General features: G+C 28.4%; 1 protein-coding gene across 1 annotated transcript; it reads left to right on the forward strand.

The window, feature by feature from the left end:
• Positions 1–16,422: 16,422 nt before the first annotated feature.
• On the forward strand, positions 16,423–17,065 carry LOC124938937. The gene is made up of 3 exons (XM_047479457.1): positions 16,423–16,545; positions 16,679–16,760; positions 16,848–17,065. The coding sequence occupies exons 1-3, from the start codon at positions 16,423–16,425 to the stop codon at positions 17,063–17,065; spliced, it is 423 nt and encodes a 140-aa protein (XP_047335413.1).
• The last annotated feature ends 2,990 nt before the right edge of the window (positions 17,066–20,055 follow it).

Here is a 20,055-nt window from a genome sequence, read left to right on the forward strand (position 1 = left end):
TTTTAGGACCATTAAGTTCGAACAACCGCACAAAGTAAATCCCCACACATAGTCACTTCAAATCATTTGTGAATTATTCTCATTAGTTGAGTCACTTTTGACCTGTAGTTAGTGCCCCTGTTTGATTCAATTTAAATGTCGCATTAACCAAGAATTTAAAAGTTAAAATAAAATCACTATGTTTTTTATTATTCATAGATTCATCTTACCGTGAATGTTATATGTACCAATAATATAGTGTAGTATGACATGTGTTGTCGTAACCATAATCCAAAAATCTAAAGAGATTACAACATTAAAATTACTTATAAGAGCGACAAAAAAAAAAAAAATCCTAATCAAAAGAAAATTTCATAAAAATAAACATAAATAGTGCATTTTATTACTAACTCCTTTATTCACATTCTAATATGAGTACTATTTATTAGTGGTCAATTCAGTTTATTCGAAACTTAGATATTATAAGAACAAAATAAATTATAATTAAAATAAATATGAAAGAATGAATGCGAAAAAACACATTATTAATTATTGAATACTACAAACACCCTCCTTTAGAAAACTACTGGTGTTGTTAGTGTGGTCCAATCCGATGGGAGTCTTCTTTTTGTTCTTTTTTTGACCATTTTTCTATCCATTTTCTACTAATATAGCTGCTGAATGGATAAAATTGTATCATTACACGACAACAAATATATATAGTATTAGCTAGGTCGAAAACCAATTAAGTAATTAATCAGGAAGAAAAAAAATATAAGAGAGAACATGTTTTATTTATTTATTGAAGACTCAAATCAATTTTATAGGAGTGTCTTTATGAAGAATACAAAACCTTGTCTATTATAATGCTTAGATTTTGTTCGAAATCGGTTTTGATTGGACCTACGACTAAGTTGTTTGATCATACAAAATTGATATTTGTAAACGGACTATAATAAAGTAACTTGATTAATCGGTTAAGGTTAAACGACATGTTAATTGAATATTTATGAGTGGGTTATATTTTTATATATATAATTTATATATAAGTTTTTAAAATAAATACGTAAATATTAGTTAAATGTGACCTTAGCTTATTTAGTTATTGTAAAATTACTATAGGGTAGAGTGTTTAGTTTTTTTTACCTTAAAATAAGCTTGATAAATCTATAAAAATTAGTGATTACAAACAGACTTAAACATAAACAACTTATATTAATATATTATTTTAAGTGATATTTCAAATTATGAAACACAACTAACTGAAATATTAATAAAAGATATTACGGATTTTTGAGAGAATTATGTATTTCACAAAAGAGCTACAACAATCTTGTCATCAAGTTCATCTTGAACTATATATAAATATAAGAATTTTTCATCATAATGAAAATAATAACATTATCTAGCTACAAGAATTGAAGTACCTAATAATATTCCAATAAACAACTTACAATCCTTATATAAGATCAAAATTTCATCATATCAATTACTTGATACCGACCATTAATTTAATCATCACTCAAGGCTATTACGTAGAGTTATAGGACCATTAAGTTCGAACAACCGCACAAAGTAAATCCCCACACATAGTCACTTCAAATCATTTGTGAATTATTCTCATTAGTTGAGTCACTTTTGACCTTCTACAGTTAGTGCCCATGTTTGATTCAATTTAAATGTGGCATTAACCAAGAATTTAAAAGTTAAAATAAAATCACTATGTTTTTTATTATTCATAGATTCATCTTACCGTGAATGTTATATGTACCAATAATATAGTGTAGTATGACATGTGTTGTCATAACCATAATCCAAAAATCTAAAGAGATTACAACATTAAAATTACTTATAAGACGACAACAACAAAAAAATCCTACTCAAAAGAAAATTTCATGAAAATAAACATAAATAGTGCATTTTATTACTAACTCCTTTATTCACATTCTAATATGAGTACAATTAATAAATAGTGGTCAATTCAGTTTATTCGAAACTTAGATATTATAAGAACAAAATAAATTATAATTAAAATAAATATGAAAGAATGAAAGAAAGAGAAATGGACAAGGACCAAAAATTGACCCCAAGGGAACAAACCATGTGGATAGGAGGATGTTGAAAATGGAAGGCGGAGAGGGGACCCATAAAGTTGTTGTCATTTTCTTTTCTTTTTTCAATTATTTATATCTTCTAATTTTTAATTAGACGAGTGGTCTAGTCAGGATTTTCTTACACCTCTACTTTATTTATTTAAAATTTTAATTAGTTAAATTGTTACCATGTTCTTTATTAAAGATTTAAATTGTGTAAAGGAAGATAAGAGTATTTTAATATTTTGTATCGATGAATAGAGTGATTTGTTGGTTGAAAAAATATAAAACATTTAAGTTTAAAATAAAAGTAAAAAAAAAAACAAGCATCTCTATGTTTAATTAGATGAGAAAGTTAACTTAAATCGGTCAAAATATCAAATTTCAATAATCAATAGTCAAAATAATTAAATAATTTTAAAAATTTTCATAATCAAATTAAAATTTGATTTCTTGAAATTTGTGTTTAAATTAATTAAAAATATTAATTAATTTAAAATATAATTTATTTTAAACAGAGTCGCCAATTTATTTTTAAAATCAATAAAAAAGTGTATGTGTGCTAACATATTTTTCACCAGAGTTTCGTTTAGTTCGAAGTTTGGTGATACTCGGGAAAAGGGCTTTTACGCTTTATCCACCGTACCCATTTTAAAACAATCTCTACTTTATAAAGTTTTTGTCTTTTAAAAATTGGTTGTATAACGTTTTATTTTAACCAATTATTTTTTAGATCCTAAACATGCATAGGTTTCCGTATATTTAAATATTGTAATAACAATATTTAAATGTTGGTACTTGTTGTTGATGATGCTAACTAAGAAGGAAAATATTTGAAGAACATCAGTATTTAAAGGCATTATGATTTAAAAATAAATCTCAAATCAGCCCTTATCAAAATATATATTTTTTAAATATCTTAAAAATATTTTTAAATAACTTTTTATTTTTTAGTATTTGTAGAAATTGGTTTGAAGTCCCAAAATTATAAAAATAATTTTAAAAAATGAAAAGTGCAACCAAATAGACCCTAGGACCGATGTCCTCGGTTCTGGGTGCGTTTTTATCGGTTGGGGCTAAAAGTCCTCGGTCTGGATCGGGAGTCCCTCGATCTAGGGTTAGGATTCTCGGTTGGGATGCGGAAGCCACCGGTCTTAGGTTTAGGAGTTATCGGTCGAGGTGCAGATGCCACCGGTCATAGGATCGGGATTTCTCGTTCAAGTGCGAGACTCCTCGGTCCTAGGTTCAATTTCTCGGCCGGATGTAAAAATCCTTAGTCCTCAAGAACATCAAAACTACAAATTTTTCAATTTTGATTAAGGTCTAGATCCTTTTATTTAAAGGTTTGGGTGGCTTCACAAAGCTCCTAGGAATATCATGAACATCATCTCAATGTTTTATTCAACCTGGATGATATTCGATTTCATCAAAATAGTTTAGGGACCAAAATCGAGTATTTGGTTTTAAGTTGTAATGAAGTGTAAAGAGTTTACCAAAACCTTCCTTATACTTCATATGACTTATTGGTACCAAAACATGAACACTAGTTATTCATTTGGACCAATTCAAAAACTTAAAATTTTCATTTATTTTGAAAATTTTGTTATTGATCAAACATGATCGAAATGGATCAAACATGATCCAAATAGGTGTCCAACATCATTAGAAACATGTTGGGATGTTTTTTGGGTTGTTGTTTTTGAGGATTACCTCAAGAACAGAAAACCCGATTTCGGATTTTTTCAAATTCAAATTTGGGTTTTTTTGTTTTAGATCGATTGATTTTGTTAAATGCATTTTGAGAGACCGGGATGGCACACGCCAAACAAATATGGGATAGATGACGCTCCGATTTTAGTTGGGATTACATCCGGATTCATAACGGAGATGAGCGCATCCTCCACCATGTTATCATCCAGCAGATTAAGAGTTCCTCTATAGACACCACTACTTCACCAAGAACTTCAGGGTACGTACAATTTCAGAATTGAAATATGTATCGACGACACTAGTTCTAACTTCATTTTTATTTTAAATGCAAAAAAAAAGCACTATCAATATTGGCAACAAAAAGCATGTAAAGTTTCCGCACCATACGGGTAGTAAACCATTTTCACGAGTAAAATAAGAATCGGTGTGTACATTATTCAATTAAACCTATTATAAATAATGTTACTAATTTACTTGTGAACAATTTATTTGAATAGGAGGCTGAACTCGGACGTCGACCGACTATTATAAATAAGTTTAGAAGGACCTAAACTTAAGAGCAACCAAAGACAACCCGACCCCAATGTCGAACCAAGTGTCACAAGAGAAAATCGTAAATTAATAAATAAGTTTAATTGAAAATTTAATAGAACTATATATATATAGCTTATCCAATGAAACTTTAAAATGTGCAGGTGAAAATGGAGCAAGTGATTAACAACACACCCGGTATTTCTGACTTTGATATGACTAAGAGAGTGTTCGGGCCCCAATGACACGGGACAGTGATGGGTATAGGGTCTGGCGTGCGGTGAACGCGCTTTCACGGGTTCAACGTAGGGCCCACAGTTCACAACGATGGTCGTTAAAGGAGGAGAATCAACAACTCCGGGCGCAAATCAATGAACTTTAAGAGGTGGTCAAAGTTAACAACGAGAGAATGCAAGCAAAATTAGTGGAATCTAGACGGCATATTGCATTTATATTAGAACAGTTACAGAATAAACCACCACCCCCAGTTATTACATTTATGTATGCATGTAAGTAAACCAACTGAACCGTTGGGAACCAACTGAACCGTTGGTAACCAACCGAATCGGAGCTAACTGGACCGGTCAAACCGAAAACCGGCGGTCTAAAATAGTGTGAACCGAACCCATCCAGTTCGGTTCATCGGTTCTTTGGTTGCGGAACCGTGCCACCAACCGACCAAACTGATTTGTTGTATTTAATGTTAAATGGAGCTCTAGAGATCCTTCCTTCACTCTCATCGTGCTTCTTCGACTTCGACGCTGCAGATCGGGAGATCTGCATGAAGATGCCTCTTTGTCTTCGACTTCCTTCATCTATCGGGCATTAACTATTGCTCCATTCTATTCCAGAGACTTTATTTTACCCACAAAATATGAAAAAAGTCTCTCGATCTAATTTCTAGAATGTGAGAATCTTGATTTCAATATAAGATTGAAGAAGAAGTTTTACAGGGATTGAGCTTGAAGAAGAAGTTCAACGGGAAACTTGAAAATAAGTTATTATCTTCCTTCGGTAGAGAAAGAACCACTATGATATATCATTATTTTATTTGAGTTTCTCATTTGGGATTTTGATTTATATTATAGATTATCTCATTGTTTGTATTTTAGAATAATAAATTAAGTTGATTTTTATGATTTTAAAACAGATTAATAAAATTAATTTTTTAAAATTTAGCTGTTTTTCTAAAATTTTTATCTAAAACCCACCAAACAAGATAAATCGATCGAACCGATTGTGAAATCGATAAAACCGAACCGCTAGTATACCAAAACCGACGGTTTGTGATTTAGGCAAACTAACGTCAATGGTTTGGTTGTACATTTCGGTTTATAAACCGACCGAACCGAACTGGTTACAGTTCTAGGTTTATGTATATTTTAGATTAGTTTATCGTGTTTAGAGACAATTGTAATACGTATTGATTGAGAATTTTGGAAATGTAATGAAATTTTTGTTTATGGATCGTATTGTATTTCTTTTGGTTGGGCTGATAACAGGTTAAGGTTATGTAAAAAACGAATAGGCTATTAAATTTTTATTCAGGTGAAATATCGAAAGATTTGATGAAATCTGTTGTCAAAGCTCCTTAACTGACAAATATAAGTTTATATGTCGGTATAGAGCCTGTACCAACAGATTCGATGAATCTATCGGCATTTCCCTAGTTGCACTATGCCGACAAATAAGTTTATATTTATCGGTAAGGAGCTTTGTCGATAAATTTCATTAAATCTTTCAGTATTTCCTCGGAATAAAGATTAAAAAACCTATTCAACTTTTACATATCCAAACTGTTATCAGCCAAATTAGAAAAATACGGTCTATGTTAAAATTTCATTAAATAGTTTATGTCGACATATATAATCAAATATGTTGGAAAAGACTATGCCGACAGACATGTCTAAATATGTCGATAAAACATATATCGACAGATTTATACATATGTCGGCCAAGACTTGAATACCTTTACCGACAAGACTTATACCGACAAATGTCGACAGATTCAACAATTGTCAGTAAAGGTGTATTGCCGACATATTTAGGGGTTTTACCAACATAATAAACTATCGGTAAAATCCCATTTTTACTAGTAAGAATGTCACATGATTTTTAAATTGTTAATAAATTGATAACAATAAACTCATAAGGGTTACAATGACAATTAACAAAATTGAATAAATTTAATTTGTTAATTTTTTCTTAAACCATTAGATATTAATTAAACAATTAACAAATTAATTATAATAATTTAATTATCTAGATTAAATTTCACTTTAATTCACGTTTGAATTTCATATATATTTCGTTTGAATTTCATTTGATTTTATCTATCCATATTTTCTTTTTAATTAATAGAATTTATGAATTAGTTTAATTTTTTTAAATGTATATTTAAGAATGAATATATAATTAATCAATTGAATATTGTTATATCAAATAAAAGTAGTATAGAATCAGAGTCGGCCCTGGAGTAAGCCCGGCAAGCCCTCGGGATAGGGCAGCCCACTTATTAAAATTATTAAGGTATTTAGTTAAGTTTATTGTAATTCTAAACATAAAATGATGTAGCATAGTGGTTAAAGATAAAAATTTAGAATATTTAAATGGTTATGGGTTTAATTCTTACTAAAAGCTATTTTTTTAACAATTTTTTAAATTAGACCTACGGCAACAAAAATATATTGACTTTTTTTCTACTGGGGCAGCCCAAAACTCGGGACGTCTCTGTACAGAATTAATGTATAATTAGTTAACATTGTATGGATTGTAAGAAATTAGGACATCTACTTTAGTACCCTGACAAATATGTAAGTCGATCTCATAGTTAACTCAATCCATGTTTTTAACCTATAAAAGCAATGAAAATAAAAATGAGGAGTTACATTTTGTTTTTCATTACATGTTAAGATTATAATAACAAGATTACTAGTTACTTAACAAGATTACTAGTTACTCATTTCACTTCAGCTTTCATTTAAAATGAATTTAGTACTTAAATAAGAAATATAATGAAATTTTGCAACTTGATTCACGTCACAAAGGTTGGAACGTAATCGGTGAAATAAGAGGATCAGTTTTAGGGTGTTCATGGTGATGAGACTCGTTTGATAATAGACATAGAGGCAAAGTGGAGAATTTATAAAATTGGGCCTAGGGTTTTGAGGCCCAATTTGGTGTGTCTCAATGTTAGGTACAAAATGGAAGAAAGATATGTGCGATTATTTATTATATTCAAAAAAGCATGAAATCACATAATGATAAAAATGTCAATTAAACTGTATTATTATTAAAATGTCATTTAAATCTCCACGGGATCATATCATGGTGGAGATGTCAAAGATATCACATGATCCTTACCCTAATTATGAATTCTAAAATCCTGTATATAGATATACATTGTAAACGAGAAGAGTGTGAAAGACTAAAACCTAGAACAACAGAGAGAGTTAGAGTTTGTAACACCTATTATAACTTTATTAAATCGACTATCCAAAAACAGAATGTAAGACACTATTGGTATGAACTTGGGTAATATTCTTATATCGTTATTTAGTTGTTTCTTACCTTTATGGTATTGTTCTACATTCAACTATGGTTTCTATTATTCCGTTTTCATTCCTAGGATGAGAGTTTTCACCACAGAACTCGTAAGATCTCAAAAAGAATGATTAACTCTCCGATCGATTTTACCAATTTTCTGAAACAAATTTTAGAAAATATCATGTTAATAATAGTATGAATGATACGCATCATACGACTACAGTTATTGAAAATTTGACGATTTCTCTCAAATTAAATAGTGCAACAAAAAATAATTTGGATGGTAGCACAAATATGTAGGCCTGTCATATCACCCACATCAATTCAAACTTCTCAGCAACTATCGAAAGACTTGAACATCATCCAATGAATTTCAGTAATACTCCACAAAAGACTATATATACTAGTCACCCTTGACAATACAAACGTAAGTGAATTGTCGATTAAACCTTCTCGTGACACATACGACTAACCACAATACAATATTTTTTTTATGCACATATCATTCATTAGAATTCTACCGTGAATAACAGTACATTCAAAGAACGAGATCTTTGATAAAAAAAAAATTGACCATAATCTTAATTTGATCAACATAGTACAATTTCTAAGAAGCTGAAACTCATTAGGATAAATTATAACTTAAAAATTCTACATTAAAGCTAGCAAAACTATAAATGTGACCTGCATATTATTTTTTTAAATGATTTATATATATTAAAAATGATAAAAATTGATTAAGCATAACGACAAATCATTACATGGAAAAAAAACGTTACTTAATAGGTAATCGAACTTGAGAAATTTGGCCTAGAGTTTTGAGACTCAATTTGGTGTGCCTCAATGTTAGATACAATAAAGGAAAAAAGATATCCGCAATTATTTGTTGGATTCAAAAAAGACAAAAAAATCACATAATGGAAAAGATGTCAATCAAATTGTATTAAGATTGAAATGTCAACTAAATCGTCACGAGATCATATTATGGTGGAGATGTCAAAAATATAACATGATCATTACCTTAATTATGAATTATAAAAACCTATGTATAGATATACATTGTAAATGAGAAGAGTGTGAAAGACTAAATCTAGAATAACAGAGAGAGTTAGAGTTTGTAATCGCTATTATAACATTATTGAATCGATTATCCGAAAGTATGACGCATGACATTGTTGGTCCAAACCTGAGTAATATTCTTGTATCATTATTTCATTTTTTCTTACTTTTACGATATTGTTCTGCATTCCAATACGATTATTATTATTCCGCTTTCATTCTAAGGGTGATAGTTTTTACTACAAACTGGTATAGAGCCAAGTTGGGCTATGGCGGTCGCGATTCGATTTTTTTAATGAGTTTTTTTCTTAATTCTGTCAATTATTTTGAAGATTTAAGAAATGGTCGACTTCTATTGCTGATATCGAGAAGTTCGATGGGACGAAGGACTTTGGGTTGTGAAAGATGAAGATGAGGGCACACTTAGACAAGATGGGAGTTGCTAAAGCGCTTGATGGGGAATCGCAATTACCAGACTTAATGGACGCGGAGAAAAAGATGGAGGTGTTAGAAAAGGCCTATAACACCTTGATTCTTAGTCTTAGTGATAAGGTGTTGCGAGATGTTACTAGTGTCACGAAGACAACAAAAGTGTGGCTTTAGTTGGAGTATTTGTTTATGAATAAGACATTATCTTCTCGGATCTACATCAAGTAGCTATTGTTTTCTTAAATAATAAACTTTACTTGCCTAACCGAGTAGGTTTAACTTTTAATTTTTATTATTAATAATTTTTAACACTAAAATATTATGGATCTCCAATTTTACTTAGAAAATACAATATTTAATAAAAACATAAGATCCCTAAATATCACTAGGTCATAAACTCCTTGAAAGCATCAAAAATATGAAATCAACACACAATGACCCCAGATTTAAAGGGGGGAAATTTTATTTGTTTCTCTCTTTAGGTGTCAATTACTTGATACCGACCATTAATTTAAGGCTATTATGTAGAGTTTTAGGACCATTAAGTTCGAACAACCGCACAAAGTAAATCCCCACACATAGTCACTTCAAATCATTTGTGAATTATTCTCATTAGTTGAGTCACTTTTGACCTTCTACAGTTAGTGCCCCTGTTTGATTCAATTTAAATGTGGCATTAACCAAGAATTTAAAAGTTAAAATAAAATCACTATGTCTTTTATTATTCATAGATTCATCTTACCGTGAATGTTATATGTACCAATAATATAGTGTAGTATGACATGTGTTGTCATAACCATAATCCAAAAATCTAAAGAGATTAGAACATTAAAATTATTTAAATCAGTTCTTGAATGAAACCACAATTGTTATTCAATATTCCTTTTCAGCCAACATCTAATATTTTGTGCAACTCATTAGGTATTTAACAGGTCTTTTGGTGTTTTTGAATCATTTGCTTAGAGCACCATGAGTGAAGAATGGACCATGTCAAAAGTATTGTCAGTTTTTGGAGTGAGAGGTCGAAAGGATTGTGCAATATGAATTTGATTGAAAAAATGGATCTAGATTACGATTATAAAGGACTGCAAGAAAGTTTTTATTACGATTTTAGTCTAGACGTGGAACAATTCACTGTTGTTGGCTCTGAGAAAAACCTCTTGAAGACACTTTTATTGGTTGATAAACATTTAATTACCTTAACAATAAAAAAAACTCTCAAACTTGTAACTTGTAAGGTTAATTGATAAAAACTCATTAAGTTTGTCTTAACAAGTTTTTTTTTAATTCCCAAAAATAAAGTTTGTCTTAATAAATCACGTTTCTTAAGTTTGATTAAAGCACATTCTAGTTTCTTTTATTTTGACAAAATTATCATATTCATTGTCAAAGATTGATGCATCGCTCCCCTAAATAATTCTCATTAGACCATTGGTGAAATCAAAATAAACAGAAGGATAACATAAACAACAAGAATAAAAAATTTGAACAAATTAATCCGCCGGATCTAAACAACTCCCGATTACGTCCTAGATGTCTGCCATAAGCCAAGAATCAAGTTCACCCAAAACACATCGAAAAAGACAAACTTAATTTGTTTCAATTACACATTTTCGAGTCTTGACAATGACAAGAAACTCCATAAACTTTGATCCATCAACCCAATGAATGAAATGAGTTAACTAACATAAATCATCCAGCTTAAATAATTACGTTATCTATTCGGATCTCATTAAGAGTGGTTTAAGATCCTGAAAATTATTTATCGGCGATCCTTTGTTTATTATTCTTTCCGATGAAATAGCTTCTTTTTATTATATAAAATAGTATTGTTCAAGTAAATAAGAGTAAGAAGATATCAAATTATCATGTCGACTGAGATAGTTCAATTTTATATTGTGTTTTCAAATAATCCCAATAAGGTACTAGATCCACCGACTTATAGCCAAAAAGTACTGGTGCCCTATCCGCAGGGGCTCTTATATTATGGTCCAAACTAATGTATTTATTCTATGTTCAGATTATTGTAATTGTATGGGCTCCAGCACTCTTTATGAAGACACTGAATTTGTGACTTTTTGTTTATTTCCTGGCTATATATTAAGAAGAGATCATCATTGGGTGACAATTTCATTTTAAAAGGGAATATTTATTAACCTTAAACAGTATTAACCAAACATATTAATATTATTAAATAATTAACTAATAAGTTTGGAATCAAACTAACCCCAAAGGTGACAGCGCATGTGGTTCTACAGTAGACACGTGGACTGCGCGCGGCGACCCACAGTGGCACCATCAACTTCTGTCCTACGTGGATAGCAAAATGGATTATTCTTTGGTATAATTAATTATTATTTTATAATAAACTAATATAATTTAAGACTGAAAGAATTTGTTATAAAAATGTTTTAAGACAAGTTTATAAGGGTAGATAAGAAAAAAAAATTATATAATTATTTTTTTTATTAGTTCGAAAATATGTTAACCAATCAACCCACCCATAAAGAATATTAGAACTCGCTGAACCCTTGGGTCAACTTTATGTGGAAAATAATAATTATATACATATCAAATCAATTACAGTCCATACCTAAACTTTTTGGACTTACCTTCACCAAATTATTGTTTACTTTTTTCATTATTTTCAAATGTATGTAATTACACTAATTTAATAATACAAAAATAATGTGCATGTCTTAAAGTGAATATGTGATATCTTCATTTAACAATAGATTAAACATCAAGTGATCACATTCAATTGATAATTATTATTTAATCTTAAATATGTTACCTTACATCTTATAATTGACAACATTGTTGGTTCAGTTTCCTGTCTAAAATATCATTAGAAGATTTTTAACAACTTGTGGGTTTAAGATTCAATAACTCAACTTACTTCTGTCGGCCCTAGGGTAATTAAGTTCATGACATCTCATTCCTCGGGACGGCTGTCAAAATTGAGAGTTTACGTAGAATCATTAGACAGTTGTAAACTCGTAAAATCTAGAATTTATTTGAAATCGTAAGAGATTAATTTGAAAAAAAATAATAGTTATATATTATTATTATTTATATATATAATTAAGTATTTTATACTTAGCCAATTTAAAAAAATTATATATTTTAATATAAAATTAATTAAAAAATAATAATAAGTTAATAATACTATAAAATGTTATAATTATAAAATTAATTTTATTTATTTATTTAAATAAATAATAACTTTATTTTAAAATTTTTAAATATAATTTTATTCTTTTAAAGGTAAAATCGTATAGAATCGTAAAATTAAAATTATTTATAAAATCGTAAAATCGTAAAATCTTATTATCGTAAATTTAAAATCGTAAGAGTTTACCTATTTAAGAGTTTGCTTAAAATGAGACAAGTTAACTTAATATAAAATTGTAAAAGAATAGACACCCATTTAATACAATAAACAATAAATATTACTAGTGTTTTAAAGCATGAAATGGTCAAATCTAAATGTCTATAATAAAATCTAATAATTTTATTTTGTCATTAGTTCTATTTTGTCATGATTCTAATCTCACCACACCCATCTTTTTATAAAAAAAAAAAATAGCTGTCAAAATTTAAGTTTGGCTAGGCTCGGGCATGTCTGTGTAGTGTAATAGGATTCAGTTTATATTCAGCTTATTTACTCTAGTTTAGCTAGAGGAGGAAAGAAGTAAATACAAAATTATTTTTAAACGCAAAATATATATATTTGATTATAACTTTTTTGTTACCTTATTACCAAAATCTCGGTAGCAGATTATTACGCAAACGATATACGCCTAGATTAAACGCCGAATCAAACTCTCCCCACTTCAAAATTTCTCTTTTGTTGGTACTCTTAAGTCTTAAACCTCACCAATGCATGTTTCTAATTGGAAAATGGAAAATGATAATTTGGGTATCTTTGTTATTGTCACGTGCACTCTTTATTCTCCATGCCAAATCTAACAACTAAATAGAAGAATAAAAAATCGTGAGATTGAGAGTTACACAAACTTGATATCACCGATCATTAACACATAATTCATTAATTTTCTCATATGAGAAATTACATATTTCTTTCACACTTACCCATTCAACATGTATCCATTCTTGAAGTAGGTAATCCAAAAGAAGTAGTCCAAGAAGGAGAATTGAATCTTTCTTCTAACTCTCTCCACCAAAATTCTACATCAATCCAAAAAGAGTTTAACCGTGAAAAAAAAACATGTTTACAAGTCTTATTAATTAATATGGCAATGGAGATTTCATGAGTTATGCATATATTTAAAGAAAAACAACCAATAAAACATTTAGTTTTATAACATTAATATCTTATCATGCCCTATATCCAGGGGGCCATAAAATATAAAAAGATCATTAATTGATTCAAGTAAGGATAAGTATTCGGGAACAGCATTAATTGGATAAACATCAAGAAACCTTCCAGAAACATTCATGGATGAAAAACAAAAACTTGATCTGGAAGAGTCAAGATGAAGAAAGGGTTAAATGAATGAAGTCATCCGCAAAAGGAATAGGGTTAATTTATTTGTTTGGCTTTAAAAACCGAATTTGTGCATAAAGATTTATTTTTATTATACATATATGTTTTATTTTAGAGTAATGGTAGGGAGCGAAAGATTTGTAGCGAATGAGGCAGTGAATAATGTGTCATTATACATGTCACCTAAGAAATATGACACATAATTCGTTGTCTCATTTGCTACAAATATTTTCGCTCCCCATATTATTACTTTTTATTTTAATTCAATTTATAACGTTATCGGTGAGAATTAGGACATATGATATTTATTGTTTAAAAAAGCTTATCTTGTAATTAACTTAGATTCATATTTAAAAGCTATAATTTTGAGAGATTTAACTTAAAATGTATTATGTAGATTAATGGATACAAATCATATAATTTTGTATTATTTTATAAAATGAGTTTTTTCATAATTTTAATTACCATCAAAAAATAATAAAATTGTATCATTAAGTTGATATATATAAATATATTACTTTTTAAAAAAAATTGATATACTTTCTGAAATTAATATTTTACATGACATATAAATCTATTAATATTATTTATTTATATTAAAAATGATGAAAATTGTTTTAACATAACGAACAAACAAATTAATTATCAGTATATTATAAGCATAATTAATTATATATATAATGTTTTTTAAATAGTTAATATATTTGGTTTGAAAAATTACATTTTCTGCATTATATTAATGTAAATATGTAATTATTAAAATATTATTATAAATATATACAAAATATTTTGTAAAGATTTTATAGTAGTGTAATTAATAAATTAAGTACTAATATGAATGAAATAGGTAATATATATAGTAGAATAATCACATAAATAAATTAGACTTATTTTTCAATTGGTGAAATTATTTTAATTGATCATCCCATATTTGAGAATTGAGAAGATCACCTAGACAAATTTAATCATAATAATAATATAAGACAATTTAAATGAAATGAATTTTAAAAATTAAACAATAAAAATTTATAAGAGAAATTAAAATTTATAAAATATAATAATAATATCACAAATAAAACTAAAACTCACGATTCACGTATACATTCACACCAAATCAGTCTAATTTGATTGTTTAATTAAATTATATTTAAACTTTAATATGTCAATATTTATTTGATTCATGCTTATATATTTTATAATCTATTTAAATTCAATAAAAGAGTTTAAGATCATAAAACATTTCAAATGAACATTTGAGTTTCTAAAAATACAATTTTTTTTTTTTTTTACAAAACCAACTCTTTGATTAATTTAAGTGTTATTATATAGAAGAGATGTTCCATTTTTTTTTTGCCTTAAATTAAAAAAAAAGATAAATAAATAAATTTCACCACCAATTAGATAGCATTTGTTACTGCTTAATTTCACCCATTTGTCGTATTTACATAGAAAGATAGATATAGAAAGATAGATAGTGTGTATGTGTTGACTCATCAACAAGATAAGATTGTCACAATATTATATATTTTTTTATTATCAAATACTAGTAATATTTCTTGGCAAAATAATAATAATATATAATAATCTGAAGTATTTACATAATCTTATTATTGTAATTTTATCTTATATTACTGTAAGAAGGAAAAAAAATTCACATTAATGCACATAAATTTTCACATATAAATATATTAATATTATTTATTTATATTAAAAAATAATGTCCGTAGTAAATATAAAAATAAAATTAAAAATAACAAAGTATTTTTACATATCCTTTAAAACAATTATAATGGCTAACTGATGAATTCAATGTTGAGTAAAATTTCAACACTTAATTCAATAAAATGGTCAATAAATATGTTTAATTACTTTAATAAAAATAAATAAAACTTATATATATTATTTTTTAGAGAGAGATTGAATTTTAGATATTATCCACTAGATAGTCGTGGCGGTTAAGCCTTGGAAGATTATACTGGTCCTGCAGATTGTACCACGTGTCACAGATCTGTTAGATTAGCGACAAGGAGAAAATTCACACTGAAAACTGAATCATCACACAAAGGAGAGAAACCCTAAATTACTATTTATTATTTTCTAAATTATTATTATTATTTTTTATAAAATAATAAAAAATGTGATCCCAAATCATACCAAAAATACTTTATGAGATTATATTATTTAATGATGTATATCTATACTTTTTTTTATAATGTTTTTTCTAAGAAAAAGAAGATTCGAGTGTATAATAAATTTGATATCTCTTATAATAAATATGGAAAAAAGAAAAGAAAAAGTAAATTAATAAAATAACCATTTTCTCTCTCTATCTTCTTTCTCCTTCTCTTTTTTGTTTTGCTATGTAATTACTCTGTTTTGTTTGTCTCTCTTCTGCAATTTTTTTTTTTTTGTCAGCCGTTTCGGTTTTCTCTTTTCCCTTTTTTTCATATCATCTCTTTCCTTTGATCGGTGTTTCTATTATATATACACTTCTCTCCCCTTGTGATAAAACTACACAGAACTAAGCAAAAGAAATATATGTAGAGAGAGAAAAAAACCAGAGTCATGAATAGCAAGAATTCATCATCTTCTTCTTCCTTTACTACTGATCTATTCGGTTCAATAAATCCCTCTGCTTCTTCATCTTCAGGGATTTTTGATGCAATTTTCGCCCCTTCTTCTTCAAAGGTACTTTCTTTCTTCAAATCTCTAATACCCACAAATGGGTTTTCTGCATTTTTAATGTTTAAGTTGAAGGATGGGTGCATGTCTTCATTTCAAAATACGAAGAAATCTAAGTTATCTCAAATGGGTATTTCAGGTTCTTGGAAAGGATTTCCCGTTGTCGGGTAAAACAGAACAGAAAGAAGGAAAACTGACCGGAAAACACGGCAGTGATTCAGGTCGGTTACAGATAAATGTTTTTTATTTATTTGTTTTTGTTAATGAGAGAGACATATTCTGTAAAATATTGGTTTGTTCTTTTACAGACATAACTGGAGAGAAGATTAATGTGCCTTTAAATGAAGATGGGACTCCTCTTTATGGTGAAAAAGTGCATCCATGCCATTACAGTTCATCCATTTATTATGGAGGACAAGATGTCTATTCAAACCCTAAAAGTAACCAGTCTTCTTCTTCTGTTTACTCCTCCTCAACCGTTAGTAATCTCTCCTCTTCCTTAATTCTCTGTTTTTTCATTTCTTAACAATTTTTCTGATCATAAAAATGTCATTCCTTTGATTAATTCTTTAAGAAGGAAGGAGAAGATGATTCTAACAGTGTTTCCAGAGGCAATTGGTGGCAAGGTAAACCCTTTTCCTTCTTTGATTGAAATTATTCATGGATCTGAAAATGAATTCAGAAATTAGGGTTTAATATCTTCATTTGTTAATAATGCAGGTTCTCTTTATTACTAAGATAATGAATGACACCTAAGCTGATTAGGTATTATTAAATTTGTGTGTGTCTTTTTACATAAATCATGAACAAATGTATGAAATTGACATACCCTTTACTTTGTTCTTTGTTGTAGGAAGTAAAAATAGGTTGGAAAGATATATATATATAGTAATGGTTTTTTTTTTTTAATTTGGAATGAAGAAGATGATGGTTGTCATAATAAAACAGTGTCTTTGGAGAAAGGGGCTCACTCAACAAAGATGGACAACTTTTGAAGCTTTGTTTTTATTTTGGTTGCAAACTATGTTGAAAAGTGGATGATGATATAATATTTTCCTATTTTAATAGAAGCATAATGACTCTTAGGGTTTGAATAGATATCTTGACCTCCATAATAAATGGATGAACTGTAATGGCATGGATGCAATAATATATTAAAATATTATATATGCTCTTGACCTCCATATTATTTCTTTTTAAGTCTTTTTGAATATGCTCTGTTTCTTCTTTATTTTGTTTTAATGCAATTTCAATCCAGTTATCATCCTATGTATATGTTTATGTCTGTTAATACACTTAATGGCAAGTTTTATTTTAACAATTAAAGTCTGTTTTAAATTGTACTGATAAATTGATTAAAGTTAAAACCTTTGTAGTTAGTTTTTTTTTTAATTTTCAACCTTCATTCTATTTTTTAGCTTCAGTTTATTGATTTCGATCTGTTAGTTGAATTTTTGATCAAGATCAAAATTAAAACGATAATATAATATATTTTTCTCATTCAAATTCAATGAATAAATATAAATTCGTTATTTAAGCGGTTAAATAAACCAGTTATAAATGAATAAATATAAATGCAACTATGGTTATTTAAGGAGTTAAATAAATCAGACATTTAACCGTCATAAATGAACAACTATTTAGAAATTTAATTGAGTTCATTCTTTTATCTAAAAAAAAATATAAATAGTAGAAAGTTTTTCTAAGATATTTGAAAGTAAATGATTGGATTCTAATAATTATAAAGACGGACTCTCAAATGAAAATAATGAATTAGTTATCTTCCAATATGGGTTATTGGATTCACACTAAAATTAAAATAATTTGAATTAGGAAAACGAAAAAATAAGCGTCTAAGTAAAGTCTAAGTAAATCGTCTAAGTAAATCGTCACCATTGGCCATTCGGTGTTTGGTGTCATTTTGCTATTGGGAGTGAGGAGTTTTTCAAACAAGACTTGACTAATGAATAAGACTAGAGAAGAGACATTAATCTTTAGAAAACAACTGATCTTTTTCTTCTTTTCTTTTGTTCTTATGTTGACCCATTTTCTATCAAATTTATAATGGTCGGTAGTAAACTGGTAGAGGAGTTACCAAAGGGATAAGATTTTATCCTAAACAAGACAACAACAAATATAGCATTACGTCTAAGACCAACAAACCCTAAAATTGAAAATTAAATTAAATTAAATTAAAGCAAGACACATATATAAAGTGAACAATATCCACCATTTGTATAATTGCATTGCACATGATTTCTTCATCATTAAAAGGGTTTTGTCTATTTTTATTTATGTACAATCATATATCTATAATTCATATATATAACAAAATACCCAAAATGACCTTGTTCATAAAAATGCTCTTGGATTGGTTCTGGTCACGGTCCAGTTCGAAGGCTACTTCGGCACGAACAAAATATAATGTTTCGATTAAATGGACCTCGGATAAGTTATTATGAACAAGCAAAAGTATGATTAATCGTCTTATCAGATTAAAATAAGTCTAATATGCCTCTATAAAAAGATATTGAGACATAATTCTATGGAAAATCGTTAAATCATGTACTATAAAATTATGAATATACATTTTGTAGTGCCGGCTCGAGAAATTGACTGGCCTGGAATATTTTTCAATTACCCTAACTTTAGTTTAAAAATTGTTAATTTTTTTTAGTGAGATTTGAATTCATAATTAAAATTTTTTTTGGATTTTTATCTTAACTAGCTATTATATTAAATATTTTTATTTTATTTGTAACCACTATTTATTTTTTTTAAATAAATAATAAATTTTAACTAAAACTTTTATTTTTTTTAAATAAATAGATTGCTCTAACCCGCAACATGTAGGCTTGTTGAGCTTACTAGAGTCCATCTTGACATTATGTATATTCATATTTTTATAATATGAGATTTAATGGTTTGCCATGGATTTTGCTCAATATCTTTGCCTAAAGGCATATTTGACTTCTTTGAATTCGTTATGAAAGATTTTTGTTGCCGGTTGATAATAGCTCATTCGAGTTGCATTTAATCGAAACATTATATTTAATATCTAGTTACTTTGATTTTTACCGGAAATGTTTTAAATGAAAGTTAATGGTCATTGATTTTGATTTGATTAGGGCTGAAAATGAGACGAGCTGCTCGTGAGCTGCTCGCGAGTAGCTCGGTCAAAGCTCGACTCGAGCTCGGTCAAACTCGAGCTTGAGCATGCTCGAGCTCGACTCGTTATATAATCGAGCCGAGTTCGAGTAGTTATATACTCGGCTCGAGTACTCGACGAGCTACTCGAATATATATAATTTATATTAATATATTTTATATTTAATTTATATTTTATATTCCTAAAGATTTTTCATGTTTAGATTGGTGGAAAATGAATATACTACAATATCCAGTGTTATCAAAAATGGCCGCTGATATTTTAGCTATTCCAGTAAGTTCGGTAGCTTCCGAAGCAACATTTAGTGCTGGGACGAGGGTCATTGATTCTTATCGTTCATCACTTTC

Source organism: Impatiens glandulifera, chromosome 5, assembly GCF_907164915.1.
Source record: "Impatiens glandulifera chromosome 5, dImpGla2.1, whole genome shotgun sequence".
In the NCBI taxonomy this organism is placed as follows: Eukaryota; Viridiplantae; Streptophyta; class Magnoliopsida; order Ericales; family Balsaminaceae; genus Impatiens; species Impatiens glandulifera.

Excerpts from the sequence above, each read along its gene's own strand:
- LOC124938937 (XM_047479457.1), top strand. The coding sequence starts at position 16,423 with ATGAATAGCAAGAATTCATCATCTTCTTCTTCCTTTACTACTGATCTA. Across the intron at positions 16,546-16,678 it reads TCGCCCCTTCTTCTTCAAAG|GTTCTTGGAAAGGATTTCCC; the intron begins GTACTTTCTTTC and ends TGGGTATTTCAG. Across the intron at positions 16,761-16,847 it reads AAAACACGGCAGTGATTCAG|ACATAACTGGAGAGAAGATT; the intron begins GTCGGTTACAGA and ends GTTCTTTTACAG.